This window comes from Sorex araneus, chromosome 1 (genome assembly GCF_027595985.1).
Source record: "Sorex araneus isolate mSorAra2 chromosome 1, mSorAra2.pri, whole genome shotgun sequence".
NCBI classification, from domain to species: Eukaryota; Metazoa; Chordata; class Mammalia; order Eulipotyphla; family Soricidae; genus Sorex; species Sorex araneus.
Window position 1 is genome coordinate 339,231,997 of NC_073302.1, and position 27,359 is coordinate 339,259,355.

At 55.3% G+C, this 27,359-nt stretch overlaps 1 protein-coding gene across 1 annotated transcript in view; it reads left to right on the forward strand.

Moving 5' to 3' along the window:
• The first annotated feature begins 1,130 nt into the window (after positions 1-1,130).
• RAB11FIP1 (RAB11 family interacting protein 1) overlaps positions 1,131-27,359 on the forward strand; it is a 34,852-nt gene continuing 8,623 nt past the window's right edge. Inside the window, exons 1-4 of the mRNA XM_004606937.2 lie at positions 1,131-1,561; positions 19,717-20,165; positions 20,879-21,599; positions 24,509-24,617. Coding sequence (XP_004606994.2) covers positions 1,194-1,561; positions 19,717-20,165; positions 20,879-21,599; positions 24,509-24,617 — 1,647 coding nt within the window. The 5' untranslated portion in view covers positions 1,131-1,193. The remainder of the gene's footprint in view (positions 1,562-19,716; positions 20,166-20,878; positions 21,600-24,508; positions 24,618-27,359) is intronic.

The window sequence follows — 27,359 nt, forward strand, 5'->3', positions numbered from 1 at the left end:
TTCTCAATCTGATGATCAAGAGCTAGCGGAGGGCCAGAGAGATAGTAGAGTAGTTTAGGCCTTCAACCTGACTCAACCTTCCACACCACATATGGCCCCCCTGGGTCCCACCAGGGTTCACTCCTGAGCCTGGTGTGTTGTCCTACACCCAACCCCCTCCCCGACAAACAAAAAGCCGCGCTGGTTGAGCCTTGGAAACTGGTCTAGCTAATGGACATCTGGGACAATGAGCGTCCGCGTGCCCAGGGGTTACCGCGGGAGACGGAGAGGCTTCAGCCCAGGGAAAACTGGGAACTGGGCGGGGGGGTGGGGGGGGCGTGGAGCGCGGTTCCCGCACGAAGTTTGGCAACCCACCAGTTCCTCCTTCTGGGCCTCAGCCCCGCCTTATTTGGTGAGGGCAGGGCCACCCGGCGCGGCCCCGCCGCCTCATCACCCACAGGCACGGCGGCCTTCCTCTTTCCGTTCCCCGCTCACCTGTGCCGCCCACGCTCACGTCCCTCCAGGGCAAAGCCCCGGGCGGCCCCCAAGAGCGAGCAGCGACGGGGGTCGTGCTGGGCCTCGCCGCCCGCAGTTACCGTTTCCTGAGAACCCGCCGCGTGCCCGCGCTCCCCCAGCCCGTCCTCAGCCCCGCCAGGTGGCCGCGGGCTCCGGCGCAGGTGGGGACACTGAGCCCGGAGGCGCCCCAGGCGTCCGCGCCAGGCCCCCCCCGCCAGGTGGGGGACGGAGTCGGGCCGGGCTGGGTGGCCCTCGGTGGCGGGGACTCGGTCTCGCACCTACCGGCCCTGGGACCTGGATTCCGGGAGCTCGGACACTGCCCGCGCCGGCAGGAGGCGGGCCAGGTCGTGGCCGGCGCCGGCAGGTGGCGGGGCGGGGGCGTGGTGGCCGGGGGCGTGGCCTGAGCCGGGAGAGGCGGGGCGTGGCGACCGGGGGCGGGACCGGAGCCGGGAGAGGCGGGGCGTGGCCAGCGCCGGCAGGTGGCGGAGCGGGTCGGGGCGGGCAGGGCGTGGCCGGCGGCAGCAGGTGGCGGGGCGGGGCGAGGCGGGCGGGGGCGTGGCCGGCGCCAGGGAGGCGTGGCCTGTCGGGGGCGTGGCCGGAAGCCTTAAGGCGGCCGGGGACGCGCGGTGGCCGCAGAGGCCGCGGGCTGGGGCTCTGGTGTCCTGTAGCCGGAGCGGAGCGCGGCGCCCGAGCCCACCATGTCCCTGGCGGCGGCGGCGGCGGCGCGGGGCCCGGGGGCCGTGTGGTCCCCGACTCACGTCCAGGTGACGGTGCTGCAGGCGCGGGGCCTGCGGGCCAAGGGGCCGGGGGGCACGAGCGACGCGTACGCGGTGATCCAGGTGGGCAAGGAGAAGTACGCCACGTCTGTGTCCGAGCGCAGCCTGGGAGCGCCCGTGTGGCGGGAGGAGGCCACCTTCGAGCTGCCGCCGCTGCTGTCCGACGGCGCCGCCGCCACCCTGCAGCTCACCGTGCTGCACCGCGCGCTGCTCGGCCTCGACAAGTTCCTGGGCCGCGCCGAGGTGGACCTGCGGGAGTTGCACCGCGCCCAGGGCCGCAGGAAGACGCAGTGAGTGGCCCTGGCCGAGGACGCGTGCGGGGCTGGCGCGGGGCCGGCGCGGGGCCTGCGGGGTGGCCCGGGAGGCTGGGTCGCGCCGGGGACCCGCCGCGGCGGCTCCCTGCAGTGGGCTCCCGTCGGTGAGGGGCCTGGGTCTGGGGGCGTATCGGAAACTGGCTGGGCAGGGCTTGGCTGCGGTGCAGGCGCGGACTGGGGTGGGCCGAGCGGGGCGCACGGCGCGTGGTAGGTGGCCGCGGGAATGTGGACTCTCAGCCACCCCGGGGGTGGGGACGAGAACGCGCCCCTCCCTCTCGCCCTCCTCCCCAAAGAATGCGGGGACAGTTTGGTCCTGACTTTCAGACTAAAAAAGTATCGACCCTCTTTCCCCGGCGCCCGGCTAACTCAGGATGCCCCTGCCCAGGGCAGGCCCCTCTGCGAGGTGGGCACCGTTTCTCTCTCAGCGAGGCACCACTCCGCAGGGGCCTGGCTACTCAGTCCCAGGATACCTTTTTTCCTGGGAAACCTGGGCCGATCCGGCTCTCGGGAAAGCCCTGTCGGGATTGGCTCTCGTGCACAGGTGTTTGGAGTGGGAAGTTTGTTTATACCACTGGCTCTAAGAAAAGCCAGTTTCATCCCCTTGCTCAGTTGACGCCCTTGCTGGACCTTATGTCCGAACCTCGTGTTCCCAGCCACCTTCTACAGTCTTGAAGCACGCTTAGTCACCTTGTGTGGCTTGGGTGCTAACAGCGTTTTCACCTGCTTCTTGTGAAGGAGACAGGAAAAGCCGGAGGATCTGAAATGACTGCTTGGAGTGACCCTTTCTGTAGGGTGGGCCCAATCTCAGCACCGTGCTCGAAAATGTAAGCCCCAACTTCACTTCACTGGCCCAAGAAGAATAGGCATTTCTGAACACAAATCAGACGAATGAAAATAGAGTGGCTTGGTCTGAGCATGGATGTGGGGCTTCCGGCATCAGTTTTACAAGCCCTGAGTTGATGGGTGTCCTCGCTAAGGAGGGGCTGAGGCCAGGCTGGCTTCTCATGTGACTAAATGACATTTGGGCCTGGAGTTGGCTTCCTTTCCAGCTTCAAATGGAAGTACCTTCCGAAGAAGTGTGGTTCTAAGTTCTGCCACCAGTTTTGTTTTGTTTTGGGGCCTCCCCCGGCAGTACTCAGGGGTTACACTCAGGACTCATAGGGAGGTGCTCAGGGGACCATTTTGCTATCCTATGTTTCCCCCTCCCCATCAGTTTCTTATGTAAACTTTTAATTCCCTTGAGTGGTGGCAGCTCCGTGCCAGATATGAGCACTCCAGATTCCTGGGTCTGGTGCCCACTTGGGTTCTGAGTCATTGTTGAACTTGAGGCTGCTGGTCTCATAGCACCCAGGTTTCCCTCTTTGTAGAAGGAGCTTGTTGCCACTTAATTGGTGTTTGTAGAATGTTTCTGGGTTCCGGATTGATAGAACCTGAGTATAGACTCAGAGGTTCTGTTAAGCTTTGGGAGGGAAGCAAACCCCCTTGACCTCCCCTTAGCCAGGGAGATTCAGCCTCTGCTGCTTGGTGCTTGTTTGTTCTCCGATGACATCCTAAACCTCTGTCTGGATGGCTGCTCCTACCTCTGGTTGTAAGCTGATCACCACTACTGCTTGGTCGTGTTTCCACTCAGGACTGCTTACTTGATGGCTTCTCTTCCTTTCTTACTAACTGGAGAGGAAAGCTGCTCTGCGTCTCTCAGGGGTAGGGGAAGTTGCGAGTTTTCTGGGTATCACCTCTTGGGACTTTCCAAGGTGCTGGAGGAGCCCACTTAACTTAAACCCGTGGAAAGCCCTGACACATCCCCTGGGTGTTGATGATAGCTAAGACTCAGGGAGTGAGACATTGAGAGGCGGAAGTTGAACAGAAAGGAACTGGTTGGGCCAGGAAAGTCATCTGAACTAGTTATGAATGGTTTGACTCTCTCAGAAGCAGAGCAAAACGCTCACATCTTGGTCTCTAGGGGTGTGTGTGTATGTGTGTGAGAGCCTTCAGCAGAGGCATTACTTTTGTCACAAATCCAGAAATTGAATCTCAGTGTTAGGAGCTAGCTCTGCTAGTGTTTCCATGTGTTCCTTCGATAAGCCCGTATCATATTTGGAGTCAAGATAGTATGCTGTTTGTAATGGCTCCGGTTTTGTAGACCCCACGTTATTTTGTGCAACCATCCACATCAAAAATGCTGAGATCAAGATGGGGTCCATTTAATAGGGAGGAGTGGGGCTGGAGGGATAGAGAGTGGGAAGGGTGCTTGACTTGTACACCAGTAACCCCTGCCATCCCATGTCGTCTCCAAGTACCACCTGGAGTGATTCCTGAGCACAGAGCCAGGAGTTACTCTTGGCTATCACCAGGTGTGGCCCAGAAAGAAAAAAAAAAAAGAAATGGAAATGAACTGAATTTGCACTTTTACTTCTCTGGTAAAGACCTGATGTCTACTTTGGTTAAATTGCAATCAGATGAAGTCTCAAAGTTTTATAAAATAGGCATGAGTTTGAAAGGCAGAATTAGGTGACCAACATATTGGCTTCTCTTCACAGCACTCTAGTTGTATATGAAGCTTGGGACCCTAGATTGATTTAAACGAAAAAAATAAAAAACCTTAAAAAGATATGGATAGTGGAGCTGGAAAAGTAAGTAGTGTGGGTCAAGTGCTTGCCTTGTATGCCGCTGCCCCCGATTCCTTCCCTGGCCCACACACAGCCCCCAGCACCGCCAGCTGTGATGGTTGAGTGCAGAGCCAGGAGTGAACACTGAGCAAAGAGGGTGTGGCCCAAAGTTTAAAATTCTATATAGAACAGCAAAATTGGGAAATAGTATCAGGGCAGATAAAATAAATATTTGGGCTGGTGAGCCTGGAAGGCCATTGTATAATTAAATATTATGAAACAATAATGTAGCTAGGAAGAGAGGGAGTGGTGGAAGTTACTTATATCTCTTGAAGATTTGAGAAGAAATTTAGTTGCAACTGAAAGGATTTCAGTAACAATGAAGGCTAGGGGTTTTGAAGATCTGTGTTATTTAGGAAATTCAGTTTATCAAAAAGAAAGAAGGGCTAGATAGTTGTTCTGGGATAGCTGGATGCAGAGAATGACTTGGTGAACACTGTAGTGCTGTCGTCCCATTGTTCATCAGTTTGCTTGAGTGGGCACCACTAACGTCTCCATTGTGAGACTTGTTACTATTTTTGGCATATTGAATACTCCACGGGTAACTTGCCAGGCTCTGCCGTGCGGGCGAGATATTCTCAGTAGCTTGCCGAGCTCTCCGAGAGGGACGGAGGAATCAAACCCCCGGGTTGGCCGCGTGCAAAGCAAATGCCCTACCCGCTGTGCTATCACTCCAGCCCTTGGGTGAGCACAGATATCAATAATGAAAAAAACTGTAATCCTTAAAGCTTGTGCTTTAGGGTTTTGACAGTGTTTAGATTTTTGGGTGAGAGCTTGGGAAGTTTGAGGTCTGAGTAGCCACTTTCCCCCATCCTGCCGTTTCCATCTCCCACCTGTCGACAGTCCCCCTCCTGCCCTGGTACAGGGAACTGATAGCCCCGGGGTCCACGGTACAGACACGCTAACCTGCTGAGAGCACCAGAGTAAGAGGACACTGTTGGGTGACATGAGAGATGTTCCCAGGGGCTTTCTCATGCTTTGATTGTGTGTTCAAATGTATGGCACTCATTTAGCCTGGGGGAAAGTCTCAGCTATTTATTACATTTCTTGTCTTTCAAATTCAGCAATGCATTTAGTAATGTTTTCCCCCCTCCCCACGCCCCCCACACTGTGCCAGGCATTGGGCATGCAGTATAAACAGCTGTGACCAAAACAAACCTGGGACCTGCTTTCAGGAAGCTAGGAGTCCTGTGGGACAGAGACTTTAAACAAATGAACGCATAAATAAATAAGTAGGGATTGTGAGGAGAACTGTGGCCACAGAGCTTGGGATCAGCCTGAGGAGAGGAGGCACTGCATGTGATCAGTGAGTGGCCTTGCCTCTCTGAGACAGGATCTGAAGAATAAAAAGGAATTTTTTTTTTTTTTGAGAGGAGGAGCAGCCTGTGCAAAGGCCCTGAGGCAGGAGTACCGGGAATCTGGAGAGATTGTGTGATTAAGGCTCACAAGGAAAGCAGGGCTTTATATAGGAGCAGGGGAAACCGTGGCTGAGGGGAAAAAGCAAAGGGCTGGCAGGGCCAGGGCTGGAGAGATGGTACAGCAGATGCTGGCCTTGTGCACAACTGGCTTCGGGTTCAGCCCTGAGTACTGCATCTGGTCCTCTGGCCTCACTCCAGGAGTGCTCCCTGAGCATAGAGCAAGAAGTCCTCAGCACAGCTCGGTGTGATCCCTGAACAGATCACTTACTGTTGGTGGAGACTGAACTGAAGCCTTGAAGTAGGAAACGCTAAGTTAGGGCTGGAGGGATGTGCGGTGGGTATAGCGCTTGCCTGGAATGTGGCTGACCTGGATTCAGTCCCTGGCACCCCATGTCGTCCCCTGAACTGTGCCAGGAGTGATCTTTGAGCACAGAGCCAGGAGTCAGCTCTGAGCACTGCCGGGTGTGGCCCCCAAACAGAAACCCGGTGGTGCCCAACCAGGGCTAGTCCTGGCTCTGTGTTCAGGGAAGCACTGCTGACCGGCTCGGGGGACCCAAGGCCTGCGGGGATTAAACTCAGTTCAGCCCCGTGCGAGACAAGCGCCCTGCCTGCTGCCCTCTCAGCCCAGCCCCAGAAGTTAAGAAGAATTGTCAGAAAACAGAAAGAAGGTGGGAAGCCTTAGCAGCATTGTAGGCCAGCGTTTCCCAGCTGCCTCCCGAGGCTGTGGGGGTGTCGCCTCCCTTTGGGGTGACCTCACCTTGACCGGCTGCCGTGGGAGGGACACTGGTGAGTAGTCCACTGCCCGGCCGTCGAAACAGGGCGTGTGTGCGTGTGCGTCCACGCCTGTGGTTCCCACACTGCCCAGTCTCTGTTTCGTAAGAGCGCAGTTGACACCCATTCTGACACGCGGAGGGCGGGCCTGGCCTCAAGGAAGGCAGGACCAGGAAAAGGAAAACTCACTCATGACTGGAGGAGAAAATGAACCCGGAAACATGAAGCACCCTTGGGGGGGGCGAGTAACACACCCCTTCAGATGCCTTTCGTTTAGGGAAGGTGAGTGTCTCTGAATTAGAGACGCATCAGAGGAGCTTCTAACAGTATCCTGTCATTTTGATTGTCATTGTTCATGGAAAAAGTCACAGTGGGCTGGTTAGATAGCACAGAGGGTAGGGAGCTTGCCTCGTACACCGGGGGCCTGGGTTGGATCCCCAGAACCCCAAATGTTCCCCTAAGCACCACGAAGAGTGATCCCTGAGCACTGCCCCAAGCGACAACAAAACCTCATCGTTATATTAAGTGCAACACAAAAATGTCTCGATGCTCGCTGGCATCCCTCCTCCTGATTAACTATGATCTTAGATAACGATGAGAATGTTAGTGTTGTAGTTGTTGCGAGAATTGTGCTCTCACCGTTCCGGAGTGACGGCTGGCTCGGCTTAGTTCTGGCAGGGCTGGGAGGTCTGACCCCTGTGGAGGCAGCAAGAGGTCATCTGAGGCCTGATCTTCATGCGGGCTCAGCTGCCCATCTGTGAACCTCAGGGCCTTTGAATTCCTAGAGTCGACCCCAGAGCCTTGGATTGACTTTTGAAGAACATTAAGCTCAGCTGTCTCAGGGAAAAACTAACCCGTGGGTTCTATTTCCCGCTAAGCATTTTGGGTTAGACCCCAGACTAAGCCTGCCTTTTGTTTGCTTTGCTTTTCTTTTTCTTTAAAAAAAACGTCCTTATTTATTTTTTAATGAAAGAACCGTGATTTACAAAGTTATTAATAGTTGAGACTTAGGTCTATGATTTTCTCTTGAGGAGGTGCTTCCTGGGTTCTCTGAGCCCTTGCAGGGTCTCAGAAGGTGGCACAATCCCTGTGGGCCTTAGGTGGGCCGGGAGCCTGCTTCAGCTTACCCTGCACCCCGGGAATTAAATAGCAGAGGTGTGGGCAGCTCGAGGTGGAGGCCGAAGCCAGATCGTTCAGGTTCCCAGTGTGGGCTCAGCTGCCTTCTCTGTGCTCTCCAGACACCAAAGAAACAGGTTACCTTCTGTGCTCTAACAGGCCTCTGGCAGAGGAGCCTTTTAAGCCACTAACGAGATGAGAAATTCCTCTCCTGCAGGGTGAGGTCTGGAGATAATCTGCTCGGGAGAAATGAAGGGCTGCAGTCTCCAGGGCGGCCCTGAGGGACACACTGAGGAATGTGCCTGTGGAGAGAGGAAAGGCGGCAGTAATTAAGAGTCTTTTCCAGAAGGCTGGCCTCTGAGTGGAGGAGAGGGAAGGCATTTATTAGGACGCCCAGGGAAATATTCCTCGAGGTGTGGCTGCTGCACACTTCACTTTATTAGAGGCTCCAGCTGAGCTAGGTAGAACAACGAAGACTCCAGCGAGCTGGCACTGCAGAGGCCTCCGTGGCCACAAGAATGGCTGTCCTGTGGGGGGGCCGCCCGGGAGGGCTTCCAGCACCTGCCTGTCACCCTAATGGGGCTTTCTGCTGTCACTAACTGTTGGTTGTTAAGGTAGAACTTGGAAATGCTTGGGGGGGAGGGGCTCTATCTTTCTCCCTCCATCAGTGGATTTAAATTTGGGGCATGCAGGGTGGGAATGGACCACACCCAGTGGGGCTCCAGGTCTGCTCAGGGCCTGCTCTCAGATCAGTGCTCAGGAGTACTTAGGAAGGGGCTGGAATGATAGCACAGTGAGTAGACCATTTGCCGTGCATGCAGCCGACCTGGGTTTGATTCCCAGCATCCCAATTGGTCCCCTGAGCACCACCAGGAGTAATTACTGAGTGCAGAGCCAGGAGTGACCCCTGAGTATCGCCGGGTGTGCCCCCCCCAAAAAAAAAAGGAATACTCAGGGAGGGGGCGAATGGTGACTGCAGTGCTGGGCACAAACCCTGGCCTCCTGTGTTCAGCCCAGTGAGCAGTCCCTCCGCTCTGGGCTTGCTCTGATCACGAGAGAAGTCAGAGACATGCTGCCTCCTGCCTGGAGCACTCAGAGAAAGATGCATGTGTTTGTGTGTGTGTGTGTGTGTGTGCGCGAGCGCGCGCGTGTGTGTGTGTGTGTGTGTGTGTGTGTGTGTGTGTGTGTGTATGTGTGTGTCCCACCCCCCCACCCCAGAGAGGGCCGGATGCTCTTAGTTGCGGGGCGTGTAGCAGTTTGGGGTTCTTTTTGTCCAGCTGGTTTCTTCGTCTCTCCCCAAAGCCCTTGTTCTGTCCAGGCCCTGGTTCCTCGGCTCTGTTCTCCCTGGAGCTGGTAGGGCAGGCTGGTGGCATTCACACTGGGCAGGAAGCCAGACTCCCCAGCTGATGGTAGAACGTTGACCTCTGTGGCTTTTTGAGGCATGATCAAGTCAGAAGAAGAAACAAGTAGGTGACTGCAGGCGTGGGAGCCTTACCTACTTCAAAATGTATTTTACTAAGTCCCAGAGAATCTTAACATCCTGAATGGAGGTTGTCATTTCCTTCAGATGGTTTTTAGCTTAGAGTGTGTCTTTTTTCCCCCCCTTTTTATTGAGTCACCGTGAGATACACAGTTACAAAGCTGTTTATGCTCAGATTTCAGTCATACAGTGTTCCAACACCCAGCCCTCCACCAGTGTCCATTTCCCACCATCAGTGTCCCCGGTTTCCCACCCTGAGCCCCCAGTTTGCCTCTATAGCAGGCAATTTTCTTCTCTCTGTTTCTCTGCCTCTGTTCTGTCTCTGTCTCTCTTTCTCTCTTTCTTTCCCCTCTCACCTTCTTGGACGTTATGGTTTGCAGTACAGATACTGAGAGGTTATCATGGTTGTTCTCTATCCCAGTTGCCTTCTCCCCCAGCACCTAAGGCAGCTTCCACCCGTGGACCAATCCTCCTGGCCTGTGTTTCTACTGTCCTTGGGTCTCAGCCTATACTGTGTGTATTTTTTTTATAATGCCCCACAAGTGAGTGCAGTCCTTCTATGTCTGTCCCTCTCCTCTGACTCATTTCGCTCAGCATGATACCCGCCATGTCCATCCATTTATAAGCAAATTTCATGACTTCATTTTTCCTGACAGCTGCATAGTATTCCATTGTATAGACGTGCCATAGTTTCTTTATCCATTCGTCTGTTCTCAGGCACTCAGGTTGTTTCCTGATTCTGGCTATTGTGAATAGTGCCGAAACGAACATAGACATGTAGATGAGTATTTCTGCTGTGTATTTTTGGGCCCCCAGGGTATATTCCCAGAGTGGTATTGCTGAGTCATGTAGGAGCTCAATTTCCAGGTGTTTTTTTGAGGAATGCCCATATTGTTTTCCCAAACGGCTGAACCAGCCGGCATTCCCACCAATAATGAAGGAGAGTCACTTTCTCCCCACATCTGCGCCAGCACTGGTTGTTCTTGTTCTTTTGGATGTGTGCCAGTCTCTGATGTGAGATGGTATCTCATTGTCTTGATTTGCATCTCCCTGATGTGTTGTGGAGCATTTTTCATGTGCCTTTTGGCCATTATAATTTCTTTTCTCAAGGAAGTTTCTGTTCATTTCTTCTTCCCATTTTTGGATGGGGTTGGAGGTGTTTTCCTTGTGCAGCCCTGCCAGGAGAGCACCTGTCTTGGTCCTTGCACCACCCTCAGTGATGGCACCCTGGCATAACTCTGACACAGCCTGGACGTCTTTCCTGTCTTGCCTCTCGTACTTCATGAGGCATTCATCTGAGGATCAAGTCTCTCGACAAGTTACAGAAAATAGACACATGCTGTGATTATTTAAGAAAATTCTCACGTCTTCCGTCTTGGGGCCAAGCCAGTGGTGCTGTGATCTGGTCACTCGCAGCAGCTCTCGGGGCCGTCTGGTTCGGGGCCCACGCAGGGCTCGGCAGACTGTATGCTCAGCCCTTTCGCTGTCTCTGGCTCCTCCCAGGGCACTGTTCGTGTTGGTGATTGTTTAAATCCAAACTCATTTTGTAATTAAGGGTTTTTTGCTGTTTTCATTGTTTTGTTTTAGGGCCACACCCAGCAGTGCTCAGGGCTTACTCCTGGCTCTGTGCTCAGGGATCACTCCTGGCGGCTTGGGGGACCATGTGGGGTGCCAGGGTTGAACCCCGTCGGCCATGCACCGTGCGAACACCTCACTCGCTGTGTCATCTCTCAGCCCCCGGAGTTAAGGTTTTTAATTCCCTTCAAGTTCAAGTCTCTTTTACTTGTATTTGATGTGTGATTTTGTTTTGTTTGAGGATTTCCTTGGGCCGCCTCTGGCAGTGCTCAGGGGTCAGTCCTGGCAGTGCTTGGAGGCACCATGTGATGCCAAGGACCCAGCTACTGCCAGCTGTGTGCCAGGTGGGCGCCTTCTCTCCTCTCCTCTCTGGCCTCTCGGTGGATTGAGTCTGGATCACTTAGGGTATAGCTAGTCCAAATATTGGTAGCATCAATTCTCTCTCCCACCCTCCCTCCCTCCTTCCATTTCCCCTCTCCCCTCTCTCCCCATCCTCCTTCCTCTCTCTTACTCTCTCTCTTTCAAGCCCATACCCAGCAGTGCTCAGTGCTGGGGGTTCACTCGTGGCAGGGCTCAGAGACCGTGCAGTGGTAAGGATCAAGTCCAGGCCTCCTGCGTGCAGGACTTACCCCAGCCCATTGAGCTATCTCTGCAGCCCCTAAATTCCTTCTTAAAAGCCTTCCGAGTGATGGGCAAACTGGAATCCACACGCCTCACAGAGTAGCATACAGTTATTAAAGTGACGGGTCTGAGGAGGGTAAGGCAGCAGCGTGCAGCACTCCACAGACAGAATTGCATGGTTACTCGGGTCACCACCAAGCACAATTCTAGCTCACACTGACCTCGTGCTTGTTAAACACAGTCCCTGCTCCAAACACTGCCCCACGCACTGCCCCTGCAGTCTCCCTAACATCCTCCTAAGACAGTGCTCCTAACCACTGTCAGGGCAGCGAGAACCAGCACTTAATTGTTAAAATGTACAAAAGATCAGGAAAACACAGGGAAGGTGAGTTGGGTTAGCACGGTGATTTTATTTAGTTTTTTTGTTTTGTGTTGCTGGCCACACCCGGTGCTGCTGAGGGTGGTGCCGAGGGCTCTGCTCTCAGGGATCACTCCTGGTGATGCTTGGGGACCCTCTCGGTCAGCCATGTGCAAGGCAAGCGCCCTACCTGCTGTACTATCTCTCTAGCCCCTGATTTTTTTTTTTTTTAACATTAGAGAGCATTTTCTGTAACCTATTTTATTTCGTTTCTAAGAGAATGTCTGCAGAGTAGTGCTATAGAAGCACCCATAGCATTTTCGGCCTTTTTTATTTTTTTGGTCCCTTTGCCATGCTGTCGTCTCACTTTGAAGCTTAGTTTTGTGGCCGAGGACAAGCCTTCTGGTGCTGCTGTCTTATGGACACGAGTCCGAAGGGAAAGCAGACCCTGAGTGAGCCTTCTGCCGCCCTCCTGGTTTTTCAGGGTTCCTCCGGGGGTTGAGAGTGGGCAGAGGGACAGTCCCCCGGGCAGGCAAGCTTGGCTAATTGGCCGTTCTGGTTTCAGAGTTAGGTAATGATGACCTGCTCTCTTGGTCAATAACAAAACTTGTTGAACTGCTTAGCTTCTGTACGGGACAACCCACAGATGTCTCCTAGGTTGTAAACACTTGTGGCCTAGTTTGCTGGGCACTGCTTCTGGTCCACGCAGAGAACACCTGACAGTTCACTTTTCAGAATCCTTTTAGATGTTCTCAGCAGGCATCACCCCTTCACCCCAAACACACAGAGTTGTGGAAGACAATCATTCATCACTGAGTTGCTTTCTTATGATTCTTTCTCCTAAGGAAGATAAACTTGAATGCATGCATGTACGCGCATGCGTGCGCACACACACGACAGGGAGCCCTGGCACCTCCTTCCTGCTTCTTTCCTCCTCGGAGGCCCTGATCCCCTGTGTCATGGAGCTTGGTTACTAAGGAGGTGACTCATGCTACAGTCTTGGTTGAGATTTTGCCAGAGACGAGACGTAGGCAGCCTGTCACTGATGCCCGAGTCCCAACTCGATCTATGACAGGGATCCCTTGAAGTGAGCACACACTGGGGTGACCAGGTAGCACGTGGAGCCGGGAACCTTTCTGGCTTCCCCTTTCTTGGGACCCCCGTGTCCAGTACGAGTCGGTGACACTCGTTCATTTGCTGGGTCAGTAAGTGGATTGTTGTGCATCACTCCTGGGGTTTAAAAGAGCAGAAAAACTTGTTTGTGTGCAGGCGTCCTTATCCATGATGAAATTGTAACTTTAGTAGGAGTTTCTTTTCCCCTTGACTTATTTTCACTTGCTTCGAAGTTAGAAAGAAAAGGCACTTGACCCTGTGTCACAGACACTTGGCAACGTTTGTGGAGCCTACTGTGTGTGTGTGTGTGTGTGTGTGTGTGTGTGTGTGTGTGTCCCTCCCCCTCCCTCCCTCCCTCCCCCACCTGACGGGAAGCTTCTTAGGGCAGGCTCTGCCCCCTGCGTCTCCAGTGCCTGGTACATAAAAGCCATGTGAGGCCGGCTTTGAAGCCACCGTTTTCCTGTGCGTGTCTGCCGTCTGGAATGTTGAAGTGAAAACCTCCTTGCCCCTGTGACTTAGTAAAGGTTATTTCTCAGGCATGCGGGCCAGCCTTCTGCGAGTGGGCTTGGAATGCCGGCTGGGAGGAATGTCATTGCCCGCTGAGGGGTCACTCATGGTCCGGGCAGGAGCCTCGCCCTGGCCCTGCCACATTCCACTGATGATTCCTTGCCATCAGCTCTCCTTGTGTTTAAGAAACGATTGTTCTGAGCCACACTGGCCTTGGCAGCTGGGCGTGCAGAGAAAGCCACGGAGTTTGGGGCGTCGGGACCAGCCCCCGGCAGTGCCTGGCCTGCCTGTGTTCCACGAGCTCATCTGCCTCCTTTCTTTGCCTTCCCTTATTGCTCTTCCTAAGACTTTAGTTGTTGTTTGTTGTGGGGTTTGGGCTCGCCCCTGGCTGTGCTCAGGGCTCACTCCTGCCAGGTACAGGGCTGGGCTGACCTGCGGGACTGGCACTTCCCAGCCCCTGAAATATAAGACACTTGTGCAGGTGCTAAAGACAAATGGCTATTTTATATTTTCATCTACTGCTTTTTGTTTTGTTTGACAAAAAGTTTTTAAAAGTACCCCAAAACAAATCCCATCTCCCCTTTAAAGTAAACAACTCTTTGCCCATGTTCTAGGGAAGCTTGCTGTTGTTTTGGTTTTGACTCCGGGCTTCCTCCTGGCTATGTGCTCAGGGATAGCTCCTGGCAGCTCCAGGGACTGTAGGGGATGCTGGGGATTGAACCCAGGTCAGATGCATGCAAGGAAAATGCCCTACCCATGGTCCTATCACCCCAGCCCTATAATTTAGTTTCTTGCAGAGAGATTTTATTTTGGGGGCAGCTTGTAAGATTTTTTTTTTTTTTCAAGAATATAGGCTTGAAAAATAAGCTTGCTCCCTTGGGATTATGGCTTTCTTTCTGTACTCTGCCCTTTGAACTAGGAAAACCCAGCCCTCCTTCTGAGATAATTGGAGCTCTGGTATTGCCACACACGCCCACGCTGCCATTGCATGCTGTGTGGCCATGCTCAGGAACTTCATTATTCATGAGCTGCTTCTGGGAGGGGCTGGAACGAAAGGAACTAGAGAGCAAATGAACAGGAGAAACATTTGAAAAATGGAATCGAAGCTTAAATCAAGGCCCACAAATGCGTTCCCCTTGGGTTTTTTTTTTTTAATTGTTTATTTTTTGTTGTTTGTTTCTGGGTCACCCCTGGTGATGCTCAGGGCTTACACTGGCTCTGCATACAGGGGTCACCCCTAGGAGAGTTCAGGGAACATGTGTGGTGTTGGGGATTTGGCCTGGACTGACGACATTGGGGCGAGCCAAGTGCCCTCGCTGCCATGCTGTCTCTCTGGCCCTCTTGGGGATTTTTAATGTTAGCAGGTGTATAGTAAGAATGGATCCTGAGTTGAGTCACTGCCGTCACGTGCAAAGCATGGTCATTTGCAGTTGATGGGTGAGTTTGGTTTATGGAGGTATTTGGGGAGGCCACACCTGGCCATGGCCAGGAATCATGCTCATGGATGCTGGTAAGGGCACGCCATGCGTATGTGATGCCAGGGATTAAACCAGGGTCAGGGCTGGAGCCATAGTGCAGTACACTCAGGTTTGATCTCTGGCATCCCATACGATTCCCTGAGCACTGCCAGGAGTAATTCCTGAGTCCAGAGCCAGGAGTCACCCCTGAGCATTGCCAGGTGTGACACAAAAAAGAAAAAGAAAGAAAATGAAATAATAAACTGGGGTCAGGCAGCTGCCTTTGTCCTTTTCCCATCTCCACAGCCCCCTAAAGGTGGGTTTTGGGTACGGAGGAATACAGCCAGTCTGCTGTTGATAGGAGGAGGGCGGGGGTTGCTACTGGTGGTTCGGGGGGCGGGGGGTGAGGGGACGGGAGCAGCTGCACAGAAGCCAGAACTTGACCTTGAATGCAAATCATGTGCCCGACTCATGGAATTAATGATTTGGTTTCATGTGAAGGGATTCTTGAGATATGGAACCTGGTGGGGGCTGAAGCAGCCAGCTTACAAGGCTTCCAGACAAGATGCAGGAGGTCTCAGAGGAAGCCAAAGCAGATGCTTTCTTTTTCTTTCTGGATTTTGGGGTCATAGTCTGTGGTGCTCGGGAATCACTCCTGCCATCTTGGGGAGCTTTTAGGGGCTCAGGGATCCAACTGGGGTTGGCAGTGTGCAAGGTTTACTCCTTACTCCTTACCTTACCCCTGTCCTGTCTCCTGCCCCAAGCAGAGAAATCATTGAAAGTGTATTTGTAGACAATTTTGTGAGGAAAGTGAGCTTGATTCTTTTCCCTTCGATATTTTAACCAGGTACCCTGGCTACCGTGCCTTTGGCATTATTTTCTGGCCCGCCCATCCCTGGCTTTCCCTCTGGGGGTCAAATGCCCCTTGCTTTGTCTGCCTTTGCATTTTATGATAAGGGTCGTATCATGGAGTGACCGTCATTGCTCTCCTTTCCAGCCTTCATGAATCCAGTGCCGTGTTCTCTGGTTATTGTTTTGTTTTTTCAAGGCTGAGCGTTTGCATCATACTTGGCTGCCAGTGATCCAGTCCGTTTTTGCCTCCTGGGTTCACGGGTATGTGGCTTTAGGCTTTTGCTTATGAAAATGGGGCCAGGATCAGTCAGTGGAATGTCTGCCACAGCTCTTGGTAGTGTCCAAAGCTGATCCCTCGCCAGCACCCTGGGGTATACCTGGCAGCTTGAGGCCCTCGGGGTGGGCTGTAGACTCTTCGGGTGAAAGCCACCGCTTGCCTTGAATGAAGCTGACCCAGGTTTGGCCCTTGGCATCCCCTGTGGTCCCCTTGAGCACCACCAGGAGTGATCCCTGAGCACTGGGCCAAGAGTCTGCCTTTAAGTATCCCTGGGTGTGGCCCAAACCACCAAATAAAGAAAAAAAATGGGGCTGGAGCAATAGCACAGCGGGTAGGATGTTTGCCTTGCATGCAGCCGACACAGGTTCAATTCCCAGCATCCCATACGGTCCTCTGAGCACTGCCAGGGGTAATTCCTGAGTGCAGAGCCAGGAGAACCTGTGTGCATTGCCAGGTGTGACCCAAAAAGAAAAAAATAAAAATGAACTGACTTTGGATCCTTTTGGGAAGTTGGTCTCAGGCGCTGGTGAAAGGGGCTGTGAAGGTGGGTGCCGGCCCCACAGCTGCAGAGAGGCTAACCAAAGGGCTGTGTGGGAGGGTGGTGGGACGGTGCGGGGAGGAGCTTGCGTCTCCCCTGGTGGGAGGCCCTGGGTCTGCCCCTTCCTCCTCTCGGGTGCTTATAGTCGGTATTTACAGAAGCAAACAGCCTTCATCACCAAGGTTGCCATTTAGCACGTGACTCTGGGGAGAGGAAAACATACAAATAATCCTTTTGGTGGCCGAGTGCCAAGTAGCTTGACCCAGGACTGGTCCTGGAACCTGTATTGGGAGGGTGCTGGGCTGGCGGGGTCCCTTCCACCGGGAGCTGACATGTGAGCAATCACAAAAAAGCTCCTGCCACTCAACTATGAATAACTATGTGCATTATGGTGCCTCAATTTAAAAAATAAAAAGATTTCTCTGGGGGCCAGAGCAATGGCTCCCAGGCTGAGTATCTGCTGGGCGTGGCTCTGCTCGGACCCTCAAGCCCTGGCTGGGAGCAAAGCCCGAGCACTGAGCTGGGAGATTGCTCCCAACAGCTGTAGGTTTTGCATATTGGTCTCCCAGCCTCTTCCTTCCTCTCCGTGCTGCGAAGGCCGGTCCGCTGAAGGTCAGTTTGGAGCCAGGAGCTTGGAGGATTCTTGGTGCAGGAGGAAGAATTGGAGCTTTGTGGGGAAGCAGGGCTGATCCGAATCCTGGTGTGTCTCTCAGATCTCCCCGGCCGTGTCCGAGTGACCCAACGTGTGGGCTTCACTTCCTGATGTGAGAATGGGGAGTCAGCTCCGCATCCTGAGGTCCTTACAAGACTTTCTGCTCAGGGCTGAGCTGTGAGTGTGTCGCCCTGGGCACGCGAAGGTGCTTTATGTGCTGTTGTGCTGGCTTTCCACCCCGCTCTGCCCCTTTCTGTACGGTGCTCAAGGGACTAGGCCTTTGGGGCTGAGGGGGGCGGCGGCGGGCGTGGGGCATGGCCTGAGCAGGAGAGACTGAAGGTGAGAGAAATTGTGCTCATTGGGCAGAACTGTTTTTTCCTTAAAGCCATGTGCCCACCCCCACGCCCCCAACTCAAATAGGTGCTGGAATTTTGCCCGCGGATATGCACTGAGCGGTGGGTTGGCTGTGGGGGCTGTCTCCGGAGTTGTTTGCCCTGACACGGTCGGGCTGTGGTCAGCTCACTTCTTGCTGCTCAGCAGATGGTGACAGCGAGAGCAGCTTCCGTCTCCTGGAGTTTGTCTTTGGAGGGGTTGGACTCACAGGGTACCGTCTGATTTCCTTTGCAAATGGCCGGTGACACGCATGAGCATGTGTGGCAGGCCCAGTGTGACCCCGGCTCCCACATGGTCCTCAGGCATCATCAAGTGATCCTTGAGCACAGAGCCAGGAGCAACCCCTGAGCACTGTGGGTTGTGCGCCCCCTGCCCCCCAACAAATGAATGAACAAACTTGAGTCCCTTTCCTAATTTTCAGACAAGGGAAGAACAATGTCTCTTATCAGTTGGACATTTAAAAGAAATAGTGACTATAAAATATTCATAAGAGAATTGGCCAGTTTTTTGAGTAGGGTGCTCCAGGCAGTTTTTAGAGGTCACCGGCCATTCTCCGCCAGCCTGGGCCCTCCGTTCAGTGAGGATGTGGTGCTTGCTGCTCGGGGGTCTAATGGGGGGAGGGGAGGGTGGTGGCAGGAAGCACCTCTGTATTGATGCACGCTGGGCGTGTGTCTTAGCCACTATTCTGTTCCCCAGCCCAGAATTGACCATTTCTGTGCCACTGCCCCCATCCTCAGTGCCGTGCCACTATTCTCCCCCCCCCCACCTCCAGAATGTTCCTGCTCTAGCGCGCCCCATCACTCCCGTCACTGATTCCTGTATGAATTTGACTTCTCCAGCTACCTCAGAAAGTGACCTCGTACTGATCACGTGGGCTGGAGAACTGGCTCAGACTCAGGACTGGAGAGCACGCTCTGCAGGCTGGGCCTCTGCGTTCCACTCCCAGCATCGCACGGTCCTCTGAGCACCGATGCAGGGGGCCTGTGACACCCATCTGCAGCCCAGAGCGTCCTCAGTCACCAGAGCAGCAGCAGCGACCTTTAGTGATGGGTGCAGTTTACTCTTAAAGAGCAGAGATGCACGTGTGGCCCGGTTAAGGCACTTGCCTGGGACGTGGCCAGCCCCTAGTTTGATCCCCGGCACCCCATCTGGTCCCCCGGCGCCTCCAGGAGTGATCAGCACAGAGCCAGGAGTAAACCCCAGCACTGCCAAACCGAACCACTCTCCCCCAAAACTGTCTATACACACATCTGTATATGTATTTTTTTTTAATGTGTTTTTTCACCCCAACTCATGTTTTCCATTACTCTCCGGCATGAATGATTCCGCAGATGCTTGATTTTTGCCTGATGTACAGGCAAATATTCTCCTGCCTTCTTAGCTATTTGTGTTCAGTCATTGCATTTTTACCCTATCAAAGGAAACTATCAACCATTAGAAGCGCACTGACGGAGTGCCAATTCATTTTTTGGAAATAGCTTTTTATTTTTTTTTTAATTTTTTTTTCTTTTTGGGTCACACCTGGCAATGCACAGGGGTTACTCCTGGCTCTGCATTCAGGAATCACTCCTGGCGGTGCTCAGGGGACCATATGGGATGCTGGGAATCGAACCCGGGTCAACTGCGTGCAAGGCAAATTCCCTACCTGCTGTGCTATCGCTCCAGCCCTGGAAATAGCTTTTTTTTTTTTTTTTTTTTTTTTTTTTTTGCTTTTTGGGTCACACCTGGCGATGCACAGGGGTTACTCCTGGCTCTGCACTCAGGAATTACTCCTGGCGGTGCTCAGGGGACCATATGGGATGCTGGGATTTGAACCCGGGTTGGCCTCGTGCAAGGCAAACACCCTACCCGCTGTGCTATCTCTCCAGCCCCTGGAAATAGCTTTTTATTGAATCAAGATTTTGGGAGATTGCACAGTAACGGCAGCGTCAGATCTGATTCTATAATACAGAATCTTTTAATATGAACTGATGATGCCTAGTGAGTGTCTTTCCCCCAATATAACTGCCAGTTCGGCCATTGTCATCTTGGCCCCAGCCTTCTCGGAAGAAGAGAATGTAAGAATGCCTATAGGGCTTGCTTTTTGTTTTGTTTTGTTTTGTTTTGTTTTTTCCATTCGGCTGTGCCCAAGGCTTACTCCTGGCTCTGTGCTCAGGGTCGTTCCTGGTGGAGCTCCAGGAAACATATGGGGTGCTGAGGCTCAAACCCTGGTTGGCTGTAAGGCAAGCGCCCTACCTGCTGTGCTCTCTCCAGCCCCCCAAACCCTCTTAACAGGGGCTGAAGAAACTGTTAAGACTCTTCATTGCAAAGGTGACCTCTTGGCTTTTCTCCTTATAGGTGGTTTACCTTGAAATCTAAACCTGGAAAGAAGGAAAAGGACCGAGGAGAGATCGAGGTTGAAATCCAGTTCATGAGAAACAACATGACCGCCAGCATGTTCGACCTCTCCGTGAAGGACAAGTCTCGGAACCCATTTGGGAAGCTGAAGGACAAGATCAAGGGCAAGAGTAAGGACAGTGCGTCAGACACGGTGTCTGCCATCGTCCCTGGCTCCCAGCCCTCCGGAGACAGCGATGACGAGTCATCTTTGAAAGACAAGAAGAAGAAATCCAAGATAAAGACCCTGTTCTCCAAATCTGCTTTGCAGAAAACGCCACTTTCCCAGTCCATGTCAGTCCTGCCCACGTCCAAGTCAGACAGAGTGCTGCTCCGTCCCGGAGACTTCCCATCCCGATGGGGGGACGACGAGGAGGATGAAGAGGACGAGCCCTCGGCTGCTTCTGACGGTGAGTCTGCTCCTCCTCTCTTCCCTCCTCCTCCTCCTCCTCCTCCGTTCGCCTCCTTCTCTCTTTCTCCCTCTCCTTTTCTTTTCCTTCCTTCTCCCTCCTCACTGCTCCTCCTCCTCCCTCCTCCCTCCTCCTCTGTCCTTCTCCTCTCCTCCTCCCTCATCCCTGTCCCACCTCCTGCCTCCTCACCCTCCTCCCTCTTCCCTCCTCCCTCCTTGTTTTCTCTCCCTCAGCTTAACCTAGTTTGCTTTGAAAGAGAAGAAATCAATCTTTTCCATGGAATATAACCCCATGGAGTCCGATTCCCTTCACGCTGAGTTAACTGTATTTGAGCTTCTGTCCGAATGTCCGGATCCTTCCTGCTGGCCAGAGTCAGCTTCCGTCCCGAGAGCACCCCGTTTCTTGGTGTCGTACAGGATCCCCTGCCTGTGCGGGTGGTCGTCTCCCTCTGGGCCTGTGCCCACTCTCTAAGGGCGTCCCTGGCTCTTCCTCTGGGCTCCAACAGGATGTGGGTGGCACCAGGGCCTTTTCGCCTCCACGTGTAAACTGCTCACTTAGCTTTCTGAGGGGCAGGGTGGCAGGGGCACCAGGCGGATGCCGGGACCCTGTGGGGAGCCAGGATGGACCCTGGGCTGGCCGCGTGCCAGGCAGGGGCCCAACCCGCTGTGCTGCTGCTCGGCCCCTCATCTGACTTCACTCCCTTTCTCCCCCAGTCTCGTCTCACCGGAGGGCGGCAGCCGCGGACCCCAGGCCGCCTGGCCAGATCAGCCTCAGCCTCCCCAGGAAGGACGGGCTCTCGCTCCTCGGCGGCCTGCGCTCCAAGAACGACCTGCTGTCACGCTCCAATGTCTGCATCAACGGGAGCCACGTGTACGCGGAGCCGCCCGAGGCCCGGGATAGCCCACCCTCCGCCTCGCCCTCGCCCCAGAGCGCCAGGAAGAGGCAGCTCTTCTCGTCCACCGAGAACCTGGCCGCCCGGCCCTGGAAGGAGCCTGCGGAGGGAGGGGCAGCGTCTCCCGAGCCCCCCTCGGCCAGGGCCCCCGCCCGCGACCCCAGGGAGAGCCCCCCGTCGTCGCACTTAGAGACCGGCAGAGACGCCAAAGAGACCAAGAGGCAGGAGGGCAAGAAGGCCTCTTTGCTCTCACTGGTGACAGGAAAGAAGGACTCGGCCAGGGCCGGCGAGGGCGACAGCCCCCCTGCCGCACCCAGGAAGGAGAAGGAAGCCAGACCCGCGGAGGGTGGGGTGCGGCCCGTGGAAGCGCCGGCCAGGCGGGCGGAGGATGGCACTGCAGGCGTCTCCGAGAGGGTGCCGGCCCCGAACCCCTTCGAAGAGGCCCACGTCGCGGACCCGGAAGCTGGCTCAGAGCCCCCGTCGGAGCCCATGGCACCTGTGCCCGCCGCCAGGGCCCCTCAGACCAAAGCCGTCAGACCCCGGTGAGCCTGGGCCGTGGGGCGGGTCTCTCTCGGCCTGTCGGGGCTGCTCCGCCTGTTCTGTCCGCCCCGCGGGGCCAGGGTTCACCCTCTAAGGTGTTAGTTCGTGTGTGTTTTTGCTTGGGGGCGACACCTGGCAGTGCTCATGGGGCTAGTCCTGGCTTGGGGGTGGGACGGAGAGGGGTGGTCACTCCCGGTGATGTTGGGACCCGCACTCCTCCACAAAGCCAGCATTCTGGCCTGGGGGCTTCTGGCTCTGCCCGCTGTGGCGTTATTCTGTAGCCAGCCACAGGGCGGTGCTGGGACCCTCGCGATCTGCTCTGCCCAGTGCCAAGGCAAGCGTGGGAGCAGATTTGGGATATTGTGAGTTGGGGACTTGTGGCTGGGCGCGAGGTCAGTGCAGGACCTGTGGGCAGGGTACAGGGCGTGTGTTGGTTTCTGTCATGGTTACTGTGCCCCCTGCCCGGCCATGCGGACCCCCAGGTGGGCCCCAGGAGGGCCCTGGAGGCCGGCCACATGAGGGTGGGCGTGCACTCACTCTCTTGGCCTCCTGGTCGGCGCGAGCCTGCCCACGTTTCACCTCTCCTCGGGACACTGTGACACGGGTTTGCCGCTGGCATGCGCCACCCTGATGCCCCCATGTGCCAGTGAGGGTCTCGATGTTGCACCCTTTCAGCCTGCAGCTGGTGGCGAGCCCGTGAGCCTCTTCCCTGCCTTTCCAGGGGGCTCAGGTGTATCGGGGTGGCTGGTGCGGGGGTGCAGTCAGCTGTGGTGATTGTTGTTAGGTGGTTTCTTTGCTGAGATTCTGTGCATGTGCTTGCTGTCTGTCTCTCGCTTGCTCTCCATACACGCGACCGCGCACACGCACTGCCCACCGGAATCCCCCCTTAAACGCCGTGCTGTTTCCTGCTGCGCCCTGGGCTGCCTCTGTCCTTCCGGGATGCATCTGTTACCCAGACAAGCCCGACTCCCTTTCCCTGTGTCTTTCTGTCCCACGACACCCTGGGGCACAGTGTGGGGAGGGTGGGTGGGGGTCTCCCTGGCAGGTTCCCTGAGTGCCACTAGCCGTGGGGTCAGGACAGGAGCACCCTCTGCTTGCTCTGTGTCGAGGGTCCCGGTCCCTGCAGCTGACCGGCAGGTCTCTGTTTTGTCCTTTTTGCAGACGGGAAGCGTCGCCAGAGCCTCTGCCCGCCGCGATCCCTTCCCGCCCTGCCTCTGCTCTCTGTGCCCCTGCGCTGTCCGCCCCTGCCGAGGGCCTCCCCACCTGCCCCCCGCTCTCCTCGCCTCCCGCAGCCCCCATCGCCACCTCCACCCCCGTGGAATACTGGCCCCCCGCGGGCCCTCGGCCCACCCCGCTGCCCCGCACCCCCGGCCCCGCGTGCCCCCCGGAACCGCCCGCAGCTGAGCAGGGGGCTCTGGAGGGGTCTCTGGCTGCAGGTCCGGGCAGGAAGGTCAGCCGCGAGCACTCGGAACCACTGCCCGAACCACTGCCACGGGAAGCGGGGTGCCCTGGAGCCGGGGGGTGCCCGCCCCGCGCACGCCCCCGTCGGGTGCCGTCCCCAGCCGGGGTCCGAGAGGCCCTTGCGTCTTCGGGGGAGGGCAGCCCGGACTGCGCGGGGCAGCCTCGGGCCACTGCGGACAGCGGTGGGACCCCCGCGCCGGCTCCCGCGCTCCCCCCGGGAGAACCCGCCGAGACTCGCGTGTGGTTCTCCAAGCCCCTGGCAAAAGGGGAAGTGGGGCGGGGCCCCAGCCCGGGCGGGGAGGACCCCCGGGAGCCCACCCCGGGGTGCGGGGGGCGTCCTGCTGAGCCTGGCCTCTCCCCTGGGGACGCGCCCTCAGAGGGCAGCCCGGACTCGGGCCTCGCTGCCATCCCCGAGGCCTCGGACGAGGAGGGAGCCGACCCCCCGGCAGGCGGTGGAGGGGTGGGCACGACCCCTGGCGAGGGTGCGAAGGGAGAAGCGCTGGGCCGCCCTCTTGCCACCAGCCCCCCACGCCCCAGGCCCTGCCCTGCTCCTTGCCCTCTGCCCCGCCCGCCACTCTCCGACGCCCCCCGCCCCGGCATGACAGAGCCCCAGAAGGCAGAGCCTTCCAGCAGGAGGAAGCCGCCGCTCCAGGCCCGGGTGCCCCCCTCGGAGGCCGCCGAGCACAGGTGAGACGGGCGGGCGTCTACGTCCCTTGGCCCCCACGCCGCGCCCCTGCTCGCTGGCCTGCAACAACTCCGGCTCCGCCCGCCCTGCTGTCTGGTGGCACCATGATACAGGGGCATTTTGCTGCTGGCCTGTGCTCAGGCTGCGCCTTGGAGAGAGCTTGGGGCCTGTGCTCAGAGGGCCGCGCCTTGGAGAGGGCTCAGGGGCTGTAGCAGGAACGTGGCGTTAGTCCTTAGGCCTGTGGCGCATGGAGTAGTTCAGGAATGGTTCTGTTGGGCCAGCACCCTCGTGGGCCTGCTCAGGGAGCAGAACACAGCTTGCCCTCCACTTCCTCCGGGCTCTACCCAGCAGGAAAGACACCGCCTTGGGGCTGGCGAGCGCCAAAGGCCGTGCACGTGTCCCCTGGGCGGGAGGCCCAGGATTTGGCCCTGGCGCTGCCTGACCCCCAGGTACCACTGGGAGTGGTTCCTGGACATAGAACCCAGTGTGGCCCTGAGCACTGCTGGGTAGGGCTCCGGGTCACACCACCACTGCTGTGCTATTTGTTTCTCGGACACAGAGGTCAGGATGCCTGACCCCCAGCATGCAGGTGGCCACTCAGGCCGGCTCTTTCCTCTGGCTGGGGATGCAATGTGTACTGGACCCGTGGCCCGATGGAGCCCACCGCTCTGTGTCCCCACTGACTCCTCTTGCGGGCAGTCCTCGAGAGCTTTCTTGGCCAGCGCAGCAGAGAATGGCCTAAAGATTCCCCTTCCTTCTCTTTAGACCCCATCCTGTGAAGCCAATGAACACGACAGCCACCAAGATTGCTAACTCCAGCTTGGGAACGGCCACCGTCATCAGCGAGAAATTGATCAACGAAGCCCTGATGAAGGTGTGTTTTCCCTAGGGACAGGCCCTGGGGGGTGGGTAGTGACCATTGTTTGGTCACATGTTGTCTTTGGGTGATCTTTGGAAGTCATGACACTTTTCCCTTGGATAATTACTTATTTAGTCAGTATTGGATCTTGGCGGGTGGGGGATCTTGCTTCTTGTGTAGCAAGATCTAGGTTCTGGGGCTGGAGTGATAGCACAGCGGGTAGGGCGTTTGCCTTGAACCACCCGGTTCGATCCCCGGCATCCCATATGGTCCCCCAAGCACCGCCAGGAGTAATTCCTGAGTGCAGAGCCAGGAGTAACTCCTGAGCATCACTGGGTGTGACCCAAAAAGAAAAAAAAAAATCTAGGTTCTGCTGGCCCAGTCAAATCAAAATTTTATTTTCCCATGTTTGCTTTTATATCTTTTCATGAGAATGTCAAATTCTTGTACTCATGTCCTCGATACACTTTTCTCGATAACTTTATTTTGAAATAATTTTGAACCTCAAAAAAGTTACAAAATCAGGACAAAGAACCCTTGTGTATGGTCATCCTTACTCGGTCTCACTTGCTGTGGTCTTTAGTTACTGCCAGCAGCAGTCTGAAACCATCACACAACAGAGGCCTTGCCTCCCCTCAGCACTTTGTTAGAACGGTTGGATTTTACTGGTGTTATTACTCTCTTAATCTGTGGGTGTAACGCTGTCACAGGTATGCACATATCAGGAAGGTGTCGTCTCTGTGGGGTTAGTACTGTCAGTTTCACGCATCTCCTGGGGTCTCGGAGATGCCTGTGTCCTGGCCACAGTGTCTGTCATCCAACTGGACCTGTCAGTCTCCCATGCCGGGTTGCCTTTCCCACCTCCTCCTCTGTGGCTGCCCTCTCTCTCTGGATGTGCGAGCCTGAGCATGTCTGGTGTTTCTGCTGAACTCAGACTGTTGTATGCGCCTGCCCCTCTTTGTCCCCAAATACTCTGATGTGTAGTTATTATTATTTTTCCTTTTATGTTGTTCACACACTTGGGGCTTCTGGGTCCACACAGCTGGTTGCTACGCTGACCTGAGTCACATTAGTGCTGGGGTCACAGTGTCAGCCCTCAGTGATATGGGGCATTGCTGGGGCTTAGACTTGTGGCCACACACCTGCCACATCCCCGTCCCCTGGTGTGTGATTCTTCATAATAAGGACATTGGGACTGAGATAATACAGCACCTGGGTCACACTACCCTTGCATGTGGCCACCCCCAGTTCGATCCCTGGGACCCTATGTGGTCTCCTGAACCCCTCCAGGACTGATCCCTGAGCTCGGATCTAGGAGTAAGCCCTGAGCACTAAAGCATGTGGCCCCTCAAAATTAAAAATAAGGAATAGGATATTTAGGGGTCACAGATAGGGCTCAGGAGCAGAGCCATGGAAGGCAACTTCCTGGGTTCAGTTCCTGACCCCACGGGGTATGGTCCACAACCATAAAAAAGTAACTCTCAAAATCTAAAATATTTCATATTGATGTCACCTCTCTTTCTGATATGCAGTCAATATTTCAGTTTTACCAGTTGTTGCTGGAGTGTGCTTTGAATTGTTCCTTTTTTAAATTTCCACTGAGAAGTAATTGACGTACCGAGATATCGCTGGTTTCAGGTGCACAACTTAATGTTCGGATAGGTGAATATCCATTACTGTGTAGTCACCACCCGTAGGAATTCTGGTTCCATTTGTCAGCATGCGAAGTGAGCGTTTAGGATCTAGCTTTGGTCTTTGAGGACATTGGCAGCGTGTGGGGAGACAGGGCAGGGGCAGGGCCCAGTGGTGCCGGGGATCGAGCCGGGGCTGGCTGCGTGCAAGGCAAAGTTAGCTTTCTGGTCAAGACGTTGGCTTTAGGGGACTGCAGGGTGCCCAGGGGTTACTTCTGGTTTTGCATTCGCCCTCCAGAGGTGCTTGAGTGGCTGTATGAGATGCCAGGGACTGAGTCCGGGGCTGCCGCATGCAAGGCGAGTGCCCTGCTCACCATATCATCTCTCCAGCCCAAGACGTTGGTATTTTGAAAGAATTTTTACTACGATGGGATTTTCTTCATTCTGGAGTTTTGGATGTTCCCCCGGGTTCTGGAGAGGTTTTACATTCTGGGCAGGAATTTGGCAAATGCCAGCTCTGCGCATGGCATTCAGGTGGAGTCCTGGCTGCCCGGTGCCTCCATCAGGGCGCCTGAGCACTGCGGTGGCCTTCAGGTGTTTCTTTTGACACTGACTCAGAAGTTGGTGGGGTGTCGATTCGCCCTGCCCTGCTTCTCCTGGGCCTTTGTCAGCAGGCCTGGGTTAGGACTCGCTGACTGTCCAGGGAACCCTCCAAGTTCTCTCTCGGGCATGTGCATTTGTGCACGTCGCCTCTTGATCATTCCTGGAAGTGCTCATACTATACTGACCTCACCATTCCCCAGTATTGTATATTTAGGGCTCCGGTTTTGTTTTCTTTAAGTGACACTTTATATGACACTTTCTGACCCAGCTCATTTCCCTCCTCCTGGATACTAAATCTTAGGAAGCCTGTTGCTGGACGGGAGGGTCCTTCTCTGAGAAGCATGGGCGGCCCCTCAATGGCCTCTCTCTCCCCGTCTCCCTCTCCCTCTCATCTTGACCTATTGTCTGCCCAGAAGCTCTGCCTTCGCCTCATTATCACATGGGGGAGCAGGGTTTACAGAGACAACGATGGTAGTTAGTGGACAAGGATGTGTTTGTGTAGCAGATATGGAAGAGGAATTTC